Raw genomic sequence first — 20562 nt, 5'->3', positions numbered from 1 at the left:
TTCTAGGGTGTTCTGGATGTTTGTTAGGGTCTAGGTGTTTGCTAGGATGTTCTGGACGGTTGTTAGGGTCTAAGGTGTTTGCTAGGATGTTCTGGACGGTTGTTAGGGTCTAGGTGTTTGCTAGGATGTTCTGGATGGTTGTTAGGGTCTAGGTGTTAGCTAGGATGTTCTGGACGATTGTTATGGTCTAGGTGTTTGCTAGGATGTTCTGGATGGTTGTTAGGGTCTAGGTGTTTGCTATGATGTTCTGGATGGTTGTTAGGGTCTAGGTGTTAGCTAGGATGTTCTGGATGGTTGTTATGGTCTAGGTGTTTGCTAGGATGTTCTGGATGGTTGTTAGGGTCTAGGTGTTTGCTAGGATGTTCTGGATGGTTGTTAGGGTCTAGGTGTTTGCTAGGATGTTCTGGATGGTTGTTAGGGTCTAGGTGGTTTCTAGGGTGTTCTGGACGGTTGTTAGGGTCTAGGTGTTTGCTAGGATGTTCTGAACGGTTGTTAGGGTCTAGGTGTTTGCTAGGATGTTCTGGATGGTTGTTAGGCTGTTTTGGACGGTTGTCAGGGTCTAGGTGTTTGCTAGGATGTTCTGGATGGTTGTTAGGGTCCAGGTGTTTGCTAGGATGTTCTGGACGGTTGTTAGGGTCTAAGGTGTTTGCTAGGATGTTCTGGACGGTTGTTAGGGTCTAGGTGTTTGCTAGGATGTTCTGGATGGTTGTTAGGGTCAAGGTGTTAGCTAGGATGTTCTGGACGGTTGTTAGGGTCTAGGTGTTTGCTAGGATGTTCTGGACGGTTGTTAGGGTCTAGGTGTTTGCTAGGATGTTCTGGATGGTTGTTAGGGTCTAGGTGTTAGCTAGGATGTTCTGGACGGTTGTTAGGGTCTAGGTGTTTGCTAGGATGTTCTGGACGGTTGTTAGGGTCTAGGTGTTTGCTATGATGTTCTGGATGGTTGTTAGGGTCTAGGTGTTAGCTAGGATGTTCTGGATGTTTGTTAGGATCTAGGTGTTTGCTAGGATGTTCTGGATGGTTGTTAGGGTCTAGGTGTTTGCTAGGGTGTTCTGGATGGTTGTTAGGGTGTTCTGGATGGTTGTTAGGGTCTAGGTGTTTGCTAGGGTGTTCTGGATGGTTGTTAGGGTGTTCTGGATGGTTGTCAGGGTCTAGGTGTTTGCTATGATGTTCTGGACGGTTGTTAGGGTCTAAGGTGTTTGCTATGATGTTCTGGACGGTTGTTAGGGTCTAAGGTGTTTGCTAGGATGTTCTGGATGGTTGTTAGGGTCTAGGTGTTTGCTATGATGTTCTGGATGGTTGTTAGGGTCTAGGTGTTAGCTAGGATGTTCTGGATGGTTGTTATGGTCTAGGTGTTTGCTAGGATGTTCTGGATGGTTGTTAGGGTCTAGGTGTTTGCTAGGATGTTCTGGATGGTTGTTAGGGTCTAGGTGGTTTCTAGGGTGTTCTGGATGTTTGTTAGGGTGTTCTGGATGGTTGTTAGGGTCTAGGTGTTTGCTAGGGTGTTCTGGATGGTTGTTAGGGTGTTCTGGATGGTTGTCAGGGTCTAGGTGTTTGCTAGGATGTTCTGGACGGTTGTTAGGGTCTAGGTGTTTGCTAGGGTGTTCTGGACGGTTGTTAGGGTCTAGGTGTTTGCTAGGATGTTCTGGACGGTTGTTAGGGTCTAGGTGTTTGCTAGGGTGTTCTGGACGGTTGTTAGGGTCTAGGTGTTTGCTAGGGTGTTCTGGACGGTTGTTAGGGTCTAGGTGTGTGCTAGGGTGTTCTGGACGGTTGTTAGGGTCTAGGTGTTTGTTAGGGTGTTCTGGATGGTTGTTAGGGTGTTCTGGATGGTTGTTAGGGTCTAGGTGTTTGCTAGGGTGTTCTGGATGGTTGTTAGGGTCTAGGTGTTTGCTAGTGTGTTCTGGACGGTTGTTAGGGTCTAGGTGTTTGGTAGGGTGTTCCGGACGGTTGTTAGGGTCTAGGTGTTTTCTAGGGTGTTCTGGATGTTTGTTAGGATCTAGGTGTTTGCTATGATGTTCAAGGTGTTTGCTATGGTGTTCTGGACGGTTGTTAGGGTCTAGGTGTTTGCTAGGGTGTTCTGGACGGTTGTTAGGGTCTAGGTGTTTGCTATGGTGTTCTGGACGGTTGTTAGGGTCTAGGTGTTTGCTAAAACTTTTTTCTCAAATCACAGAATTGCTGTCATAATTTTTTGCTTTTTAAAAAAAACACTTTAAGTATTTTACATGTTTTATAAAATCTAATCCAGCAAAATCCTAAAGCAATTTGAACTTTACATGTTTGTGACTTAGTGAGTAATTAATATATATATATATATATATATAGGATGTTCAGGGCAGCGTTTCCCAAAAGCATCGTAAGCTTAAGTTGATCGTAGCTCCATTGAAACCAATGGCGCTACGATCAACTTAGACTTACGATGCGTTTGGGAAACGCTGCCCTGGATGGTTGTTAGGGTCTAGGAGTTTGCTAGGGTATTCTGGATGGTTGTTAGGGTCTAGGTGTTTGCTAGGATGTTCTGGACGGTTGTTAGGGTCTAGGTGTTTGCTAGGGTGTTCTGGATGTTTGTTAGGGTCTAGGTGTTTGCTAGGATGTTCTGGACGGTTGTTAGGGTCTATGTGTTTGCTATGGTGTTCTGGTTGGTTGTTAGGTATTTGCTAGGGTCTTCTACAACATTGCTGATTTAATACATTTAAAACTGATGGGACACTTTATTGATATATGCTCTGTGTAAAGATACAATTCTTTGCAAAGTGCCAGGGATAATCATTAATCACCATAAATAAAGTGCCATATGGTCAGGCTTCTGGATTGTTAATCAGCAACTACTGTATGATGGACCATCCTCATCACGTTCCCTTTCTCTATTACAAGTGTCATAATTTTTAAAAAATAAATGTCTTAAGGCTAATGTAAAATCATATCTCATTGGAGACTTACTAAAAGAGCTTTACATTAGCGTTGATCTACAAACACTAAATGTAGACCTGCAATTCCCATCTGTCCTTTCTGATTGCTTAACACCTCATTTTATATATGCTAAACGCTTCATGTTATATTTCACAATGTGATTTTATTTCTAATTTCAAACTTTATTGCACAATTTACTTAAAAAAACAACAACTTTTTTCTCAAATCACAGAATTGCTGTCATAATGTTTTGCTTTTTAAAAAAAACAATAAGTATTTTAAGTTATTTGACATGTTTCATAAAATCTAATCCAGCAAAATCCTAAAGCAATTTGAACTTTACATGTTTGTGACTTAGTGAGTAATTATATATATATATATATTCTGTGCTTCATTGTTTTAATCAACATGTCCTCAGTACATACAAGTAATACTATGTACATTTGAACCATTGATGCCATATCTTGCTAAACAAGAGTGACGAAAACAATCCCAAAATAACTATCATCACCAAAACAACCTACTTTAGTTTTTTGTTCACTGCCTTATTTTACTATAAACCTGTATAAAACCAACATTAAATAAAGTTATGCTGCAATTTTGACATTAAAAAAATGTTTTCAATAATTTTATAATTTTACAAAAATAAAAATGTTTTGAATATATATACACATATATATATATACACGATTAGATATATATATATGAGTAGATTTATCACACACGCACACATTTACCAAAGCTGCTTATAAGTGGACATGGCAACACTGACTTAAACAGAGTCCCATTCTTTCTTTACAAAGGACTGCATTGTTGATGATGCTAAACAATTTATTCATCACTTAGGAATTTTAAAAGCCTCAATGTCACTGTAATGGATTTAATAGGTTATAAGCAAACTCTATTATATGATTAGATGTAAACAAACTCCAATTTCTGTTGTATAATATACTATAATGTTAGCTTATTAAGACCTTATTAAGGCCTTTACATGTAACAGTAAAACACAGTACATATGCCTGCTAGTAACCTGGGAGTAAAAAAATAGCATTTTGTGGTTCTCTGTTATATTTGGAAAACATTACTTGCTGCCTAAGTCAGTCCCAGCCTTTCAAATCAAGCAGGTATTTATTAAGGCCCTTCCTTGTGGTCCAGCATCCTAAAGCCATGATGAATTTAAGGATCCAGCTGAGGAGTCCTTCTGTAGGCAACATGAGGGAACCCAAAGATCCAGATCGGCTCCTTGGGGAAACTAATAAAGGGAGACTGAGGGCAACACTCCCTACTGCCCCTGCTGCATTTTCAGCAAACGCACACACCGTCAGCGAACAGGAAAGGGTGGAAAAGGCCAGGCAGCGTGACATAATGACCAACCCATCTGGAGATAGCCAATCAGAAAGTATTAAGAAAAAAGTGGAGCCAATCAGGAGGATACGGGCTGTTATGTGGTCATCACTAAGCCACAGGAAGTCAAAAGTAGAAAGCACAGGTCCAAGTGATTCACCTGCCCATTCTAGATCATTCTGGAGTGACATGATAATTTGGTTACTGGGAGAAAAAAATGAAAGGACAGAGGAGCAGCCAATCAGGAGGAAGCCCATTGATGAAGCTCTGTGATCCTGCAAACAGAGAAAGAAAAGTTATAACATTGCAACACATGCATCTTACTGATATGTTATAACAAATAACTGCATCTTACTGATATATATATATATATATATATATATATATATATATATATATATATTTCTGCATTCAAGACACTGAATTGACGTTTACCTTGAATAGCTGATATGCAGCATGAAGTGATGAGACAGACAACATCATAAATGTCATGGCTGTGCTAAACTCTTTTATAAACTCCATCAGTGCCCTATGAACACATAAATCACAAATGCACATTTAAGTGTACACTACAAACACGTTAAGCATAACATTACTGAGATATAAAGGATGAAATCACAATGCATACGGGAAGTTTGCAACTACTGGCAGACATACAAACTCTCATTGGACAATGCAACAAACTTGATGGTAAAACACAGCTAAAAAAGCTATATATGTATATAAATATCGTAATGTGACTAAAAATGAAGCTACTTACTAACACATTACTAACAAATGGAAACTGTACTGTAGCGAATAGGATTGTCACGCCGTACCTGAGCAGTAAATGAGGTCTTTCATTGTTCAGCGTATATTTACAGAGACATGGCACATTGCAAAACTTCAAACTACTGAATTAAGATTTAAATGAAAGCAGTTGTCATACTTTTCTAAGGCAAAATGACAAAGATTGCGTTCAGCATGTGCTCGCTGTTTATCAACAACCGGAGCAAGCACAGGAAGTGTGTGCAGTTCAGTTCTGCGCTTAGCGGGTAGCGTGTGTGTTCTACCCTCTAGTGGACGACAGAGGAACAGCACCAGTGTTGAGATCACCACATACTCGGTTACTGCACTGTTATCCGACAATTTATCTCATGGAATACATCAAATCATGGCGCGTGTGTGCGTGTGTTTGGTTTAAGAGGAAAAAATGTGTACAATTAAATGGGTGTTAAAACGTAAAAATGGGTTATGAGGACACTTCCTGTGTCCTCGTAAACCAAATGGCTTAAAAACCATACTAAATGGCGTTTTTTTTTGTTTTTTTTTTAATAAAAAAAAATGCAGAATGCAGTTTCCTGTGATGGGTAGGTTTGGGAGTAGTGTATGGGTAATAGAATATACAGTTTGTACAGAATAAAAACCATTATGTCTTTGGAGAGTCCCCGTAAACCACATATACAAGTGTGTGTGTGTGTGTGTGTGTGTGTCTGTGTGTGTGGATGCTGCATCTATGCTGCTAGATATCTGTGCAACATAAAAATATAGAGTATACATTTAAGAATTCAAAAAACTTATAATAATCAATATCTTTAATGCATAATTCCCCAGTTAAACGCAAACATCTTAAAGGATTAGTTCACTTTCAAATTCAAATTTCCTGATAATTTACTCACCCCCATGTCATCCAAGATGTTCATGTCTTTCTTTCTTCAGTCGAAAAGAAATTAAGGTTTTTGATGAAAACATTCCAGGATTTTTCTCCATATAGTGGACTTCAATGGTCTCTAAACAGTTGAAGGTCAAAATTACAGTTTCAATGCAGCTTCAAAGCATTCTACACAATCCCAGGCGAGGAATAAGGGTCTTATCTAGAGAAACCATTGCTCATTTTCTAAAAAAAAAAAAAAAAAAAAAACTTCTATACGTTTTAACTATAATGCTCATCTTAAACTAGCTCTCTTTTTCTTCTTCTCTATTAGAATTCCGGCAGTGTAGACACTGCTAAGTGTATTGCTGCCCTCCACAGGTTAACATTTGAACAAATTGATATATACTTGCACAAGCATATTGTATATGACAATTTAGTTCAAACTTTGACCTGTGGAGGGTAGTAATACACTTAGCAGTATCTACACTTTTGGAATTCAAATAGAGAAGAAGAGAGCTAGTTCAAGATGAGCATTTATGGTTAAAACTTTTTTTTTTAGAAAATGAGCAATGGTTTATCTAGATAAGACCCTTATTTTTCGCCTGGGATCGCTGTAAACTATAATTTTGACCTTCAACCGTTTGGGCTACATTGAAGTCCACTATAAGGAAAATAATCCTGGAATGTTTTCATCAAAAACCTTCTTTTCGACTGAAGAAAGAAGGACATGGACATCTAAGATAACATGGGGGTGAGTAAATTATCAGGACATTTTAATTTGAAAGTGAACTAATCCTTTAAGTAATTATTCCTCGAGACTCATCACCTTACAGACAATCAAAAACAAACAAACAAAGTCAACAACAACAACAAAAAAAAGAGTAGTTGACAGAGTGCCTTGTTAAACGATATAGCAAAAAAAAAAAAAAAAAAAAATGTAGAAAATACATAGAAAAAATAGGTCTACAGGGTGTTTGTGATGTAAATGATAAAATATTTTCTAACAAATTATTGAAATATGTTAGCATTTAATCAATTTTTCATTCGAGGGCACCTTTAAGCTTTATTAGAATACTTTACAGTGATATATTTATAGTGTAGTTTAACCAGAATTTGATTTATTGTGACACAGGTTTCTAGTTAAATAGTAAGCTGTTGCTCAAAAGTACCCAAAGAAGCCCTAAATCACATTACTCTCTATGTTTATGACAAGAAAAATGTTTCCAGCTAGAGTGCCGCAGATGATGCATTTCTGTAGGCCGTCCCTTAAGTTAGCATCACCCTGGTTCCCTCAACATTTTTCCACTGACTTTTGGATAATTGCAGAAAATAAGCTCCGTATCCAACAAAAGTTATGATTCTTACACTTCACGAGTTCACATGTACATATAATTCAATAGAATAAAAGTAATGCATATTTGGCGTGCTGTCCGGGGGGAGGGCTCCGAGCTCAGAATATTGGCCCAAACCCAGAGTACTCCCTATGGTAAAATGGTGTGGTAAAAATAGATAGAACTAGAAGTGAGGAGATGCGGTGGAGGAGGGATGCTGATAAACTCTCAGAAGAACAGAGGTAAGTCTCTTTATACCTCTAGTATTGGTTGAGTTGATTGCCTGAATACTCTCCACCTGTGCTAATTATCTGAACCTGCTCCTCCCGAATTTTGTTAATAAAACATGTTAATAAAACATCATGATAATGTTCACCAAGATAATATTTACATATTTTATGAATTTTGAAGCGACTTTAGGTTATAAACAAACTACACCATGGTCACAAGACTTCAGTGTCACTATCACTATCACTAAGCTTCCAACAGCTCTTTGTTTAAAATTTACAAGTTGGAACATTTGAGTTAGAAAAGTTTAATAAAGATCACAACACAAGAAGGCTGTAAAAGCTGAATAGTGAGTAGACGAATATTCCTGTTCGGCATGATGGCGTTTAATATCTGTCAACCTCTGTAGTCCCATTTGGTCTCTTGTTTTACAGCTTATGTTAACCCATTAAAAAAACGTTGACATTGGGATGATTAAACTGGAAGTTCAAAATTGCTAACTCATTTCTGGGTTTTAGAACTCATTCCTGTGACACTCTATTCATAATCAGTTACTGTTCTCTTGGGTGTGCTATAACTGTGTATGGCTTGACTTTAAGAACCACACTGGCAACGCCTCGCAGGTCAGGCAGAGGCTCCTCTTTACTGGCAGGCAGGAACTGAAAGTCTCGCAGCAGATAAGCCGTGAAGAGAAACATTTCCATTTTGGCTACTGCCTCTCCCAGACACAGTCGGGCCCCCCCACCAAAAGGGATCAGGGAACGAAGGGACCCGCCACCACCTTCCAAAAAGCGTTCTGAAATAAATCAGATTCACTGTCACAGTTAATGAACACTGCATTATGTGTGTAAATATGCAAATTAGTAAAGTCTGACTTGTGTGGTTTTGTACCTGGTTTGAAGCTGTATGGGTCATTCCAAACGTCTGGATCATGGTGGGCACCATACAGATTAGGAATAATTATTGTATTTTGGGGGATGAAATAGCCTGCAATACTAAACAGAGGACTGAATTAAGTTCTTTCAAGACTCTGACTTCACATTACAGCGGCTACATGTAGAATTCAGAAATCCTTGTTAATAGTGACACCAGTGGCCATTAAGTGAACTGCAGCCGGCTCATGCTTGCACTCATGCAGACTGAATGTGATTTAAAGGGTTAGTTAACCCAAAAATGAAAATTCTGTCATTAATTACTCACCCTTGTGCCGTTCTACACCCGTAAGACCTTCATTGATCTTCAGAACATAAATTAAGATATTTTAGTTGAAATTGGATGGCTCTGTGAGGCCTTCATAGGAAGCAATGACATTTCCTCTCTCAAGATCCTTTAATTTACTAAAAACATATTTAAATCAGTTCATGTGAGTACAGTGGTTCAATATTAATATTATAAAGTGACGAGAATATTTTTGGTGCACCAATAAAAACCTAAATAACGACTTATAAAGTGATGGCCGATTTCAAAACACTGCTTCAGGAAGCATCAGAGCACAAATGAATCAGTGTATCGAATCACTGATTCAGATCGCGTCAAACTGCCAACGGCTGAAATCACGTGACTTTGGTGATCCGAACAGCTGATTCGATACACTGATTAATTTGTGCTCTGAAGCTTCAGGCCTGAAGCAGTGTTTTGAAATTGGCCATTGCTTCATAAGTCGTTATTTTGTTATTTTTGGCGCTCCAAAAATATTCTCGTCGCTTTATAATATTAATATTGAACCACTGTACTCGCATGAACCGATTTAAATATGTTTTTAGTACCTTTATGGATCTTGAGAGAGGAAATGTCATTGCTTCCTATGGAGGCCTCACGGAGCCATCGGATTTCAACTAAAATATCTTAATTTGTGTTCCAAAGATTAACGAAGGTCTTACGGGTGTGGAACGGCATGAGGGTGAGTAATAAATGACAGAATTTTTTTTTTTTGGGTGAACTAACCCTTCAAAGCTCATGGTGATGGCCAACTTCTTTTTCATTCTTCGCTTAGAAGTAAAAAGCAGTTGGAAATAACTTTGCAGTGATACTTTTAACAAACATTAATATGTAAATAGGTCTAATGTGCTATTCTCAATAACAAAATAAGCACACAACACAAATGACAGCAATGGGAAAACAGCAGTTAAAGAATCTGATCATAGCGATGTGGATATGTTTCCAGCTCTGCAATTCACCGGCATCATGTCGACAAATGAGGTAATTAAAAATACAATGCAAAATAAATCACTAGGAATTTGTAGTTACATAGAATTTTACTCCATCAGAATGATATTTGATTGCTCTAAAATGTGTGAATTTTTCCAGAGCCAGTTAAGTTCATTTGTCAACTGAACTAAGCTTTTACCCAGTTAAAAAAGTTCAGACCTCAGAAAAATGAATAAGTCCACTGTTCAGTAGATAGAATTACTGTTTGTCGCTGTTGGATCTATCTATCAGAATGTATACCAATGCTGTTAAGATTAAAGTCACTGTGCAACAGAATGGTGACAAATCATTTCTTCCATATTCTAACGAACATCCAAGTGTAACAGATTGTCAAAAAAGGGCCTGGACTTGGTTCTGTGGATCGGTTGTTGATGGGATTTTGAGATATGGGCATTGCACTCAAAAATGGGGACAGATGAACACGGTACAGTTGGACTAATTTGGACTGATTGGGGAAGTCCTGCATACGTCACCAGAGAGAAGTCTGTCGTTTTCACCTGAAGATCCAATTAAGAAATTTTCTTGATTAAAAAGGTTGAAAAAGGATTAGGAGATTAAAACAAAATAAATAAATAAAATAAAAAAACACATAAATTAGTAGTTCACAATAAGATCCTTAACATGTATATGAACAATAGATTGGGTGAACGTTCATTTCATGCTGACAGGTTATTTGTTTCAGCGTTGTACACGACCACTCAAAAGTTTGGGATCGGTAAGATTTTTAATGTTTTGAAGTTTCGTCTGCTCACCAAGGGTGCATTTACTTAATTAAAAAATACAGTAAAAACAGTAATATTGTGAAATATTATTACAATTTAAAATGACTGTTTTCCATTTGAAAATATTTTAAAATGTAATTTATAAAAACAAATAAAAACCTCACCGGAATATATCCAACCTATACTTTTGTCTCTAGTTATCGCTAAGAAAACAATATTAATCAACTGGAAAAACAAAAACAAAATCTCAGTTACACAATGGGTACAACTATTAAAGGACTACATTAATAATGAAAACCAGATAGCCATACTCAAATATAAAGTATCAGAATTCACGCGACAATATGGCACTATTGCCTATCACTTGAACATCCAACTAGCCTGACTGGTGAACAAATGCCCCTCATATAATATATTTCTTTACTATGTATGAAAGAGGGGGAAATATGTATGAATATTTGTGTATGAATATATAAATATGTATATAAATATGTATGCACACTCAATCTTATTTAATTTATATCAGCTGTTTATATTCCTATACCCCTCCATATCTCAAATATTGCACTACTATTGTTTTCCTTTTTTCAACCTGTTATCTCCTCTCGTAACTATGTAAAAAGGATAGAATGCTCTTTTGTTGAATATTATAACTATTACTATAATCACTACTACAGTATACTATATATAATCATTCCTAATTATTATTATAATCATTATAATAATATCTTGTTCCTTTACCATTGAGTGTATGTTGCTTTTCAAGCATATTCTGCTAATTCCTTTCTTACTTCCCCTCCAAAGTTTCTACCTGTATCTATAAACTAGTAGAGGTGCAAGCACTGCTGTCACTAATATATATATATATATATATATATATATATATATATATTTTTTTTTTTTTCCTTTTTTTCTCTCTCTCTTCTCTCCCTCTCATAACCTTCTTTATCTCTCTCTATCTTTGTCTCTTTCTCTCTTTTTCAATCTCCTTATTTATCTTTCTGTCTCTTCTACCTTTTCCTCTCATCTGTATGTTGCTATTCCTTCTTATTATTTCGAATCGAAGAGAGAAAAAAGTATACTAAAGTGCCTTGCCATGTGCAGAAGTTATTAAGATCTGATTGGTCAAAAGATGACACCTAGCTGAAGCTTAGACTTCAGTATCATTTCTACTGAGCACCATGTGGGAAGGTCAATCAACGAAGGCGAGGCCGTGACTACGTCATGCACCAGTGGCTTAGAAAGGGCCTGCCATTGACCTACGAACTGTTAAAAAATTAACTAAGGTGTTGTAGTGTCAACCAACTAAGGCGAGGCCGTAACCAGGTCATCCTCCAGTGGCTTAGAAAGGGCCTGCCAATGACCTACAAATGAGTAAGAACGGGGCTCAAGTGATATATCGCAGTGACTTTCTATTTTTAGAATGAAACAACTCTTTCTCTCTCTCTCTCTCTCTCTCTCTTTAATTTTCTCTATTTCACTCCTACTTTTTTTTCTATCTTCTCCATTAGTACTTCTCTCTCCTTCGCTCCCACCCAAAGTTTTTTTTTTAAATTATTTAATTAGTTTATTTATTTAATTATTTTTTCACTTTTTCACCTCTCTTCTCTTCTTATATAATTCTCAATATAATGAGAAAATATCTTAATAGTATTTGATATTAATAGGAATTTGCATATTAATAGATATCCTTTGTAAATAGATATGTAAAAAGAAACATTATTATATCAGTAAATAGCCTATATCTTCAATTTTGTCCATTATACTTAAAAAGAAAGCTGACTGAATGTACCATGTTAATAACAATAGATGTTATAAAGAAGACATATATACCGTATCCCTGCATATTGGCATATATGTATGTATGTGTATAATTATGTTTCTATGTGTATATATATATATATATATATATATATATATATATGTATATTGATGTATATGTATGTATTTTTGTATGTTATAGTTATACATTTACCATTTTTATATTCTGTGGAATAACCTCCACACTTCATTATGTGATAGATGACATTTATGCTAGATATACTTACCAGATCATTTTTCAGTGTCATCATTTTTTTCTTTTTTTTTTCCTCTTCTTTTTTTCCCCTTTACTTTACTTTTTCTCAATATGTTGCATCTCTCTCTGTGTGTAGACTTCTTATGTTATGTCACCTTGTTATGTTATGTCACCTTTTCAATCATTCAATAAAAAAAAATAAAAAAAATAAATAAAAAAAATGTAATTTATTCTTGTGGATTGTTAATCCAGAGTTCAGAGTCACATGATCCTTCAGAAATCATTCTAATGTCAATTTGCTGCTCAAGAAACATTTGTTTACAATTGTACAAAATATTTGTGTACAGTTTTTTTTTTTTTCAGGATTCTTTGATGAATAGAAAGTTCAAAAGAACAGTGTTTATCTGAAATCTAATCTTTTGTAACATTATAAATGTCTTTACTGCCACTTTTGATTAATTTAATGCATCCTTGCTGAATAAAAGTATTAATTTCTTTTAAAAAAAAATAAAAATTCTTACTGACCCCAAACTTTTGAACCGTAGTGTATGTGTAACGAAGGGGACTCACAGGCAGGGATCCAAATGCAGCGTTTATTAGAAGTAAGAGTGGTCGTACAGGCAGGGTCAAAACAGGAACAAACAGGAGCAGTGAGGAACAGGCAGAGTCGTAGTCAAGGGACAGGCAAAGATCAGGACAGGCAGCAACAGGTCAAAAACAAGAAACAGGCAGGAACGATAACAAGCAGGCAGACAGGATAGAAACGCTCAGAAATGATACAATGGTAATCAAGACCTCGCGGTGAGATGGTGTGAGTGAAAGTCCTTTATGGTCCTGTTAATGTACTGCAGCTGGGTGTGGTGATTAGTGATAGTGATTGGTGGAGTGAGTGCAGGTGATTGGCAGAGAGGATTATGGGTAATGTAGTCCGGGAACTGACAGGAACAGACGGTGATCATAACAGTATGTAGGCATTGTGATTGACATAACCAATAAAATCTTTACAATCGGTTTGGGGGCGGGGTTTTTGCAAAAATGTTTTGGGAAAAGTGGCCTGTTTTTCGGTTCATTATAGGTCATGGAAATTCAGGGAAAAGTCAGGGAATTTGACATTTGGGGGACATTTGTGGGAACCCTGTCTTTAGACAAAAATATTTCTGCTGCTTTCAAACTGTGGACAAATAAGCTGCATGTAATTAATATTATTATATTTTGGGCACATAATGTAGAGCATAAAACCATACTTCCTTCTGTAAATTGGCCTGTAAGAACTAGACCAGCTGACTGGCTGGTAAATTAACCAAAAATCTCCGGCTAAGCTAGAAAAATTCTGGTTAGCCATCTCAAAAAATAAAAGCTCTTTAAATATAGTACTTCTAACACTAGATGCTAGATGAACAAAATCCTCATAGGCATTTATGATTATTGTGCCATTAGTTCAACTTGACAAACTGAAACTAATTGCGAGTAATCACAGCACTGATTTCACCTTATGCTCACCTGCTGTTTCGTATGGCTCTGTGAGGCACGGCGAGGGGAGCCACAGGTCGTAGTCTCAACATCTCATTGATCAGCGCACACAGATACGGCAGTCTGTGTCGGTCGCTGTACTGAGGGTATCGCACATCTAGCACACCACACAGCTCCTCGTACACTTTATTCTGAACCTGGACGGTGAGAGAATGAAAATACTTTGTGCTGAATGTTTGTTTTTCGATTTTTGTAGATAAGGGATTATCCTGCTCCTTGATGTAATGTTCAAGATTAGCTGCAGGATTGGAGACCACTGCATGTAGATAGAAGACATTTAAAAAAACAGAAAACAACAAGTACCTCAGGCCTGTGTAAAAGGAAGGCTACAGTCCAGTTGAGCAAGGCTGCAGTAGTTTCTGTCCCTCCAATCAGCAGATCCACTGTAGTCATGTGCACATGAGTGTCTGTCAGAGTCTGTGTATAGGAGACAACAATATTTTACATTTATTCAACAATACTGGATTCTTTATCGCCCCATGCCAAACTCCAATTCAATTTAAATTACTCGAATTTGTCTGCAAAATTTTGAGAAGCAATGGTAAATGTGACCTCAACTCTAGAACAATCATCTGTTTGTTTACATATGCAATAGTTGGAATAGTTTGAGAATACTGTATTTTACTGTACTGTGTTAAATAGATTAAAGATTTCATTAATCTTTTCTGTTTGCTTGACTAGCTGTTACAACAACCCAAACAAAAACTAATATTAAAAAGTCAAGGGTCAAGAGCCCAACTAAAGCAAACACTCATCTCCACGATGGTGGCTTAAAAATTGTGATTTTCTCCTTTGGTGATTCTGCTTGTTATCATCAGGTGTCTTCAATAATGGTCAATCATCACTCAATTAATCACTTAATTATCTCATTAACTCTGACACTGCTTCAATGTTAGTTTAACTCAGTAGTGCGCAAACATATGAACACTAAGCAGTGTTATATAGCCTGGGCATACTATTAGATAAATCTTACCTATTTCATTTATATGTGACTTACAAATATGAATCACATTAAGTTTATTAGTTTGTTTATGTAAAAACTATGTAATCCAAATGGATGGAAATTTTATATGTAATTCAATTACATAAAACTTATGTTTAGCCTGAAATATTTTTTTGAGTGCACTTGACAGATTACAAGTTATTTCCTTTATTCTTTTCAGCATGTTATGAGAAGAAATGAAGCTAAAAACTCAGTTTGTCTTTTATAGATTAAATACATTAAGCAAATCAGGACATTCAAACAGGATGTTATGCCTGTTTCTATTCAATAGAAAAATATACATTTTATTTTTCAGTATTTTGAGTCCTCCATTTTGGGAAACTTTGGCCTAACCCCAAACAAACATGTTCATTGCTTACCATTTGATTGGTTGCCCCTTGTGGTGGTTCAAGGCACTGCAGAAGTGAAGAAGTCAGTGTGGCGCTGTCTTTATGGTCCCTTCTCTGCACACATCACTCGATTAGTATTTTGCAAATTTTAGTTGACTATGTTTGATCATTACATTCATCATTTGAACATTCATTCTTACCTTAAACTCATCTATGTGTTTCCCTATCAGTTCATCACGTCTGGCTACCTCCTTCATGAGACGAGAGAATGGGGGGTTGGGTAATTTCTATGAAGGAAAAAAGGGTACAAATGGTACAGAAGAGGATTAGTAAAAAAAATAAAACCATCTCGAGATTAAAGTTGTTAAATTTCGAGAAAAAAATAGTTAAATTTCGAGAAAAAAGTTATAATAAAATGTTGAGAATAAACTCATTAAATAAGTTAATTTAACTTTATTAATTTAACTTTATTAAATTAATAAAGTCATTAAATTATGAGAAAAAAGTCATTAAATTACGAGAACAAATTCGTTAAATTATGAGAAAAATGTTGTTAAATTTCGAGAAAAATGTTGAGATAAAATGTTGAGAATAAAGTTATTAAATTATGATAAAAAAGTCATTAAATTACGAGAACAAATTCGTTAAATTACGAATTTTATCTCAACTTTAATCTCGAGATGGTTTTATTTTTTATTATTGCTTGCCCCTAATCCTCTTCCATACAAAAACTTGTTAAATTTCGAAAAAAAGTCGAGATAAAATGTTGAGAATAAACTCATTAAATTACGAGAAAAAACTCGTTAAATTTCAAGAAAAAAGTCGAGATAAAATGTTGAGAATAAACTAGTTAAATTACGAGAAAAAGTCGTTAAATTACGAGAACAAATTCGTTAAATTACGAATTTTATCTCAACTTTAATCTCGAGATGGTTTTATTTTTTATTATTGCTTGGCCCTAATCCTCTTCCGTACAAAAACTTGTTAAATTTTGAGAAAAAGGTCGAGATAAAATGTTGAGAATAAACTCATTAAATAAGTTAATTTAACTTTATTAATTTAACTTTATTAAATTAATGAAGTCATTAAATTATGAGAAAAAAGTCATTAAATTACGAGAACAAATTCGTTAAATTATGAGAAAAATGTTGTTAAATTTTGAGAAAAAAAGTCGAGATAAAATGTTGAGAATAAAGTTATTAAATTATGATAAAAAGTCATTAAATTACGAGAACAAATTCGTTAAATTATGAGAAAAATTACGTTAAATTTCGAGAAAAAAAGTCAAGATAAAATGTTGGGAATAAACATTAAATTATGAGAAAAAAGTCGTCAAATTACGAGATCAAATTCGTTAAATTACGAATTTTATCTTAACTGTAATCTCGAGATGGTTTTAATTTTTTTATTATTGCTTGGCCCTAATCCTCTTCCATACAAATGAAATGAATCTTGGGTCAAAACAATTCTAAAACTCAGCTAGGGGGTTAAAATCAAATGTGCTACCCTGAGAAGAGGGAAGGAGTCCAGCGCTGAGATCCACGGTGAACCCCAAAGAGACACAATCTTATTCAAACAGTCCTGCAGCTTCTGCAGCTCTTCTGAACTCTTATCATACTGTCACAATGAGACAGCAGGAGGTTTCAGTGTGAGTGAGACCATGAAATTGTGGACACATAAATTGAATATTGTGGGGAATAACTTTTAAACATTATTACAGTTTTGTCAAAGGTTAGTGTTGTGATGACATTACTCGCGGCCACAGTAAAATCTTCAGATAAATCCACTGCTTTTCCTTCGTAGTCCCGCAACACCTGTTTCAAAACCACAAAATGTTTTCATTTAAGGGGCAGGGCTGTCTTAAGAGATTAGTCTGTATCAGTGGTATTTATAATTATTACACACACACGTTATTTGATAGTTAAGTAATTGTGTCTGGGTAAACCCTATTGTGAGGACTATAGTAAAACATAATTTTTTTTTACCTTGTGGGGACATAAATCATACTAAATTGTGTTTTTTTTTTAATGTAAAAATGCATAAAGTTTTCTATGAGGATTGTGTTTAGGTTTAGGGGATAGAATATACAGTTTGTACAGTAAAAAAAATAATTATGTATATAGAAAGTCTTCATAAAACATGGAAACTCAATGTTTTTGTGTGTGTCAGAGGGTGCTTCTTGTTTCCTAAATTTTGCATTCTCATTTTCTTGCTCCTCTGTATGTGACCTAGCAATTGATCAAAGTCTGTTACGATGACTTCAGGTCACTGTTATTTATATAGCTTGTGCTTTATATAATACAGATAGTTTCAAAGCAGCAGGAAAATGGTTCAATGATGCAACAGAGTTCATTTCAGATGCAGAGCAGCTCTAAAAGAAAATAGTGTCATTGTTCATCTGAACATGAAGTCAGTTGAACATGAAGAATGTATTAGTGTGTGTGTATAATATATATCTGCCCTATACCTGACAGAGATGGTGTGCTTGCTTTTCTATGACAGAGTGCAGGGAATCAGTCGTGCAGCGCTGCAGAGCACTATGTGTCACACGCCTGTGAGCCTTCCATTCCTCACTGAAATCACCCAGAGAAATGGTTCGCCCTCCACCTGACACTATATCAGCTAAGAGTGAGGTACAAGAACACACATATGACATATGATATATAGGCAGTCTTTCTGAAAAGATAATCATTTGACTGCTGGGCTAGTTAATCACACTAAATTACCTGTATATGAATGAGGCCTCCCAGCAAAGTCAGACCATTTTTTAATCAGAGCCTCGCGGATGATCTCACTATTGTTTAATATCACCATGGCTGCAAAAAACAATAAAAGACATGAAAAGGGATTTTTAATGATATAAGGGAGATTGGCGCTACAGTAGTTGCCACATTTTTTTTTTTTTTACTCCACTGAATATTTCTCAGGCTGTTATTTACGGAAGAGAATTAGGGCCAAGCAATAATAAAAAAATAAAACCATCTCGAGATTAAAGTTGTTAAATTTCGAGAAAAAAGTCAAGATAAAATGTTGAGAATAAAGTCATTAAATTACGAGAAAAAAGTCGTTAAATTATGAGAACAAATTCCTTAAAATAATCTCGTAATTTAATGACTTTTTTCTCATAATTTAATGAGTTTATTCTCAACATTTTATCTTGACTTTTTTCTCGAAATGTAACGACATTTTTCTCATAATTTAATGACTTTTTTCTCATAATTTAATGACTTTATTCTCAACATTTTATATTGACTTTTTTCTCGAAATTTAATTAGTTTTTTTCTCGTAATTTAACAAGTTTATTCTCAACATTTTATCTTGACTTTTTTCTTGAAATTTAACAAGTTTTTTTCTCGTAACTTATTGAGTTTATTCTCAACATTTTATCTCAACCTTTTTCTCGAAATTTAACGACTTTTTTCTTGTAATTTAACAAGTTTATTCTCAACATTTTATTTCGACTTTTTCTCGAAATTTAACATGTTTTTTCTCGAAATTTAACAACTTTAATCTCGAGATGGTTTTATTTTTTTATTATTTCTTGGCCCTAATCCTCTTCCGTAGTTATTTTTTGTTATTGATCAGAAAAAATAAACAATGAAACAATTAAAAACCATAAAATTATTATTGAACGGCAAAAATGTCACATTTTCATGTTACATTTAAAATGTCAAACCTTTGATTTGGTTATTATATAATTTAATATTAATAATTATATTACGGGGATGTTGAATGCTCGAATCTGATTGGTTGATCAGTGTTCTAAGGATGTGTCATTATTGGTTTGGAACAACTCCAATAAGGATTGTTCCAAACCTGTATAAATTTCTTTGTTCTGTTGAACACAAAGGAAGATATTTTGAAGAACGTTTGTAACCAGGCTGCTTTGGGGCACCACTGACTTCCATAGTGGGAAAAAAAATACTATGGAAGTCAATTGTGCCCCAGAACTGTTCAGTTTCCCACATTCTTCCAAATATCTTCCTTTGTGTTCAACAGAACAAAGAAATTTATACAGGTTGGGAACAACCTGAGGGTGAGTAAATGATGACAGAATTTTCATTTTTGGGTGAACTATCCCTTTAAGGACAAAAACCTGACAAATGTCTTGAAATACACCATCGGAACAGTGTCTTGAGGTGTGGTAACCGTAGTATGAGCGGAATAATTGACTCCAGGCCGTTGAATTCTTAGAATATAATGCACACCCGACGGAAAATGAAAAGTGTCTGCGTAATATCATCGCGCCTGCTGCACCCATGGTACGGCAGCAAAGTTCCTTGATTATTACGCCGGAATGAGAGTATAGTTCCTAGCCATATCAGCCTAGAAAATCACAACTTTTCATTTTCCGTTGGTCTTAGTACACGATGTACTACAGAAGAGTCAAGTTTTAAATAAGAAAAATATTGAAACTCTTTGGTTATTTTTGAGCGAGATGCTAACGTTCTAATCAGATTAAATGAACTATGCTAAGCTATGCTAAAAGTGGTACCGCCAGACCCGGAGATTGGCTGAATGGATTCGAAAACGGTAAAACTCAACTTTTATTTAACTCTAGGGGAGTTGGAAAATGAGCCTATTTTCAAAAAAATGGAGTGTTCCTTTAACAAAATATGTTACTCATCAATAAAACAAAAGAAAAATAGAATTATTAAAATGTTTTAAATTATTCAAAATGTATTCTGTTTTGTTTAATTGGGCTTTTGAATACCTTATTGAGACATTTTTAATGATCAAAGTTTATGTAATTCTACATTTGAATGAGTTGTGGTTCGTAGTTCCTGAAATTTACTAACATGGAGATAAAATAAAAAGATGAATTACTTGTGCTGCCACAGTTGAGCCGATAAATATTTCCATAGCGATGTGCCAGTGCAGTCAAGTGGATGGGCAGATGATCTTTTGCGAGATCCAGCATGTTGCCCAGCAAAGGGAGAGAGAATGGACCAGGAAGAGCAGGAGAAAGAGGACTAAGGAAGCGCTTAGAGAGGGAATGCGGGAGTTTGGGCACAGCAGCTAGGTCGGTGCAAAGACACATACATATTAAAATGGAGCAGAGCTGTCGAATCTCCTTTTTCACTCCTTTTCTAGTATTCAGGTTATCAATGGAAATATTCTTAAATCTAAGCCCCCACAGCTATAAACTGAATCAAACCACCTACCTTCTGGTTTGTTGCTTGCTTTGGCATCTCCGTCACTTTGCCTGTCAGTCTGTCTACAGAGTTGGACCACAAGCATCCACAAAATGAACAGTAACAGCACCACACTCACCGCTGAGATACACATGCTGTTCTTTATTGAGTCTAAAAA

At 35.7% G+C, this 20562-nt stretch overlaps 1 protein-coding gene and 1 long non-coding RNA gene across 2 annotated transcripts; both read right to left on the bottom strand.

Moving 5' to 3' along the window:
- Positions 1-2508: 2508 nt before the first annotated feature.
- Positions 2509-5845, bottom strand: LOC137025278 (uncharacterized). Its single transcript, XR_010895837.1, has 3 exons — positions 5067-5845; positions 4684-4777; positions 2509-4523 (listed from the first exon to the last, which is right to left on the bottom strand). It is a non-coding gene; the product is annotated as an uncharacterized lncRNA (long non-coding RNA).
- Positions 5846-6653: 808 nt separating this feature from the next.
- cyp21a2 (cytochrome P450, family 21, subfamily A, polypeptide 2) lies at positions 6654-20329 on the bottom strand. The gene is made up of 11 exons (XM_067393289.1): positions 20077-20329; positions 17976-18065; positions 17717-17871; positions 16968-17063; positions 16756-16866; positions 15450-15536; positions 15280-15363; positions 14221-14334; positions 13888-14054; positions 8332-8435; positions 6654-8236 (listed from the first exon to the last, which is right to left on the bottom strand). Exons 1-11 carry the CDS (start codon positions 20288-20290, stop codon positions 7992-7994), a joined length of 1467 nt encoding a protein of 488 aa, XP_067249390.1. The 5' UTR covers positions 20291-20329; the 3' UTR covers positions 6654-7991.
- Positions 20330-20562: the final 233 nt, after the last annotated feature.

This window comes from Chanodichthys erythropterus, chromosome 2, assembly GCF_024489055.1.
Source record: "Chanodichthys erythropterus isolate Z2021 chromosome 2, ASM2448905v1, whole genome shotgun sequence".
Taxonomy (NCBI): Eukaryota; Metazoa; Chordata; class Actinopteri; order Cypriniformes; family Xenocyprididae; genus Chanodichthys; species Chanodichthys erythropterus.
Note: the sequence above shows the minus strand (reverse complement) of the source record. Positions and strands in the feature narration are given on the sequence as shown.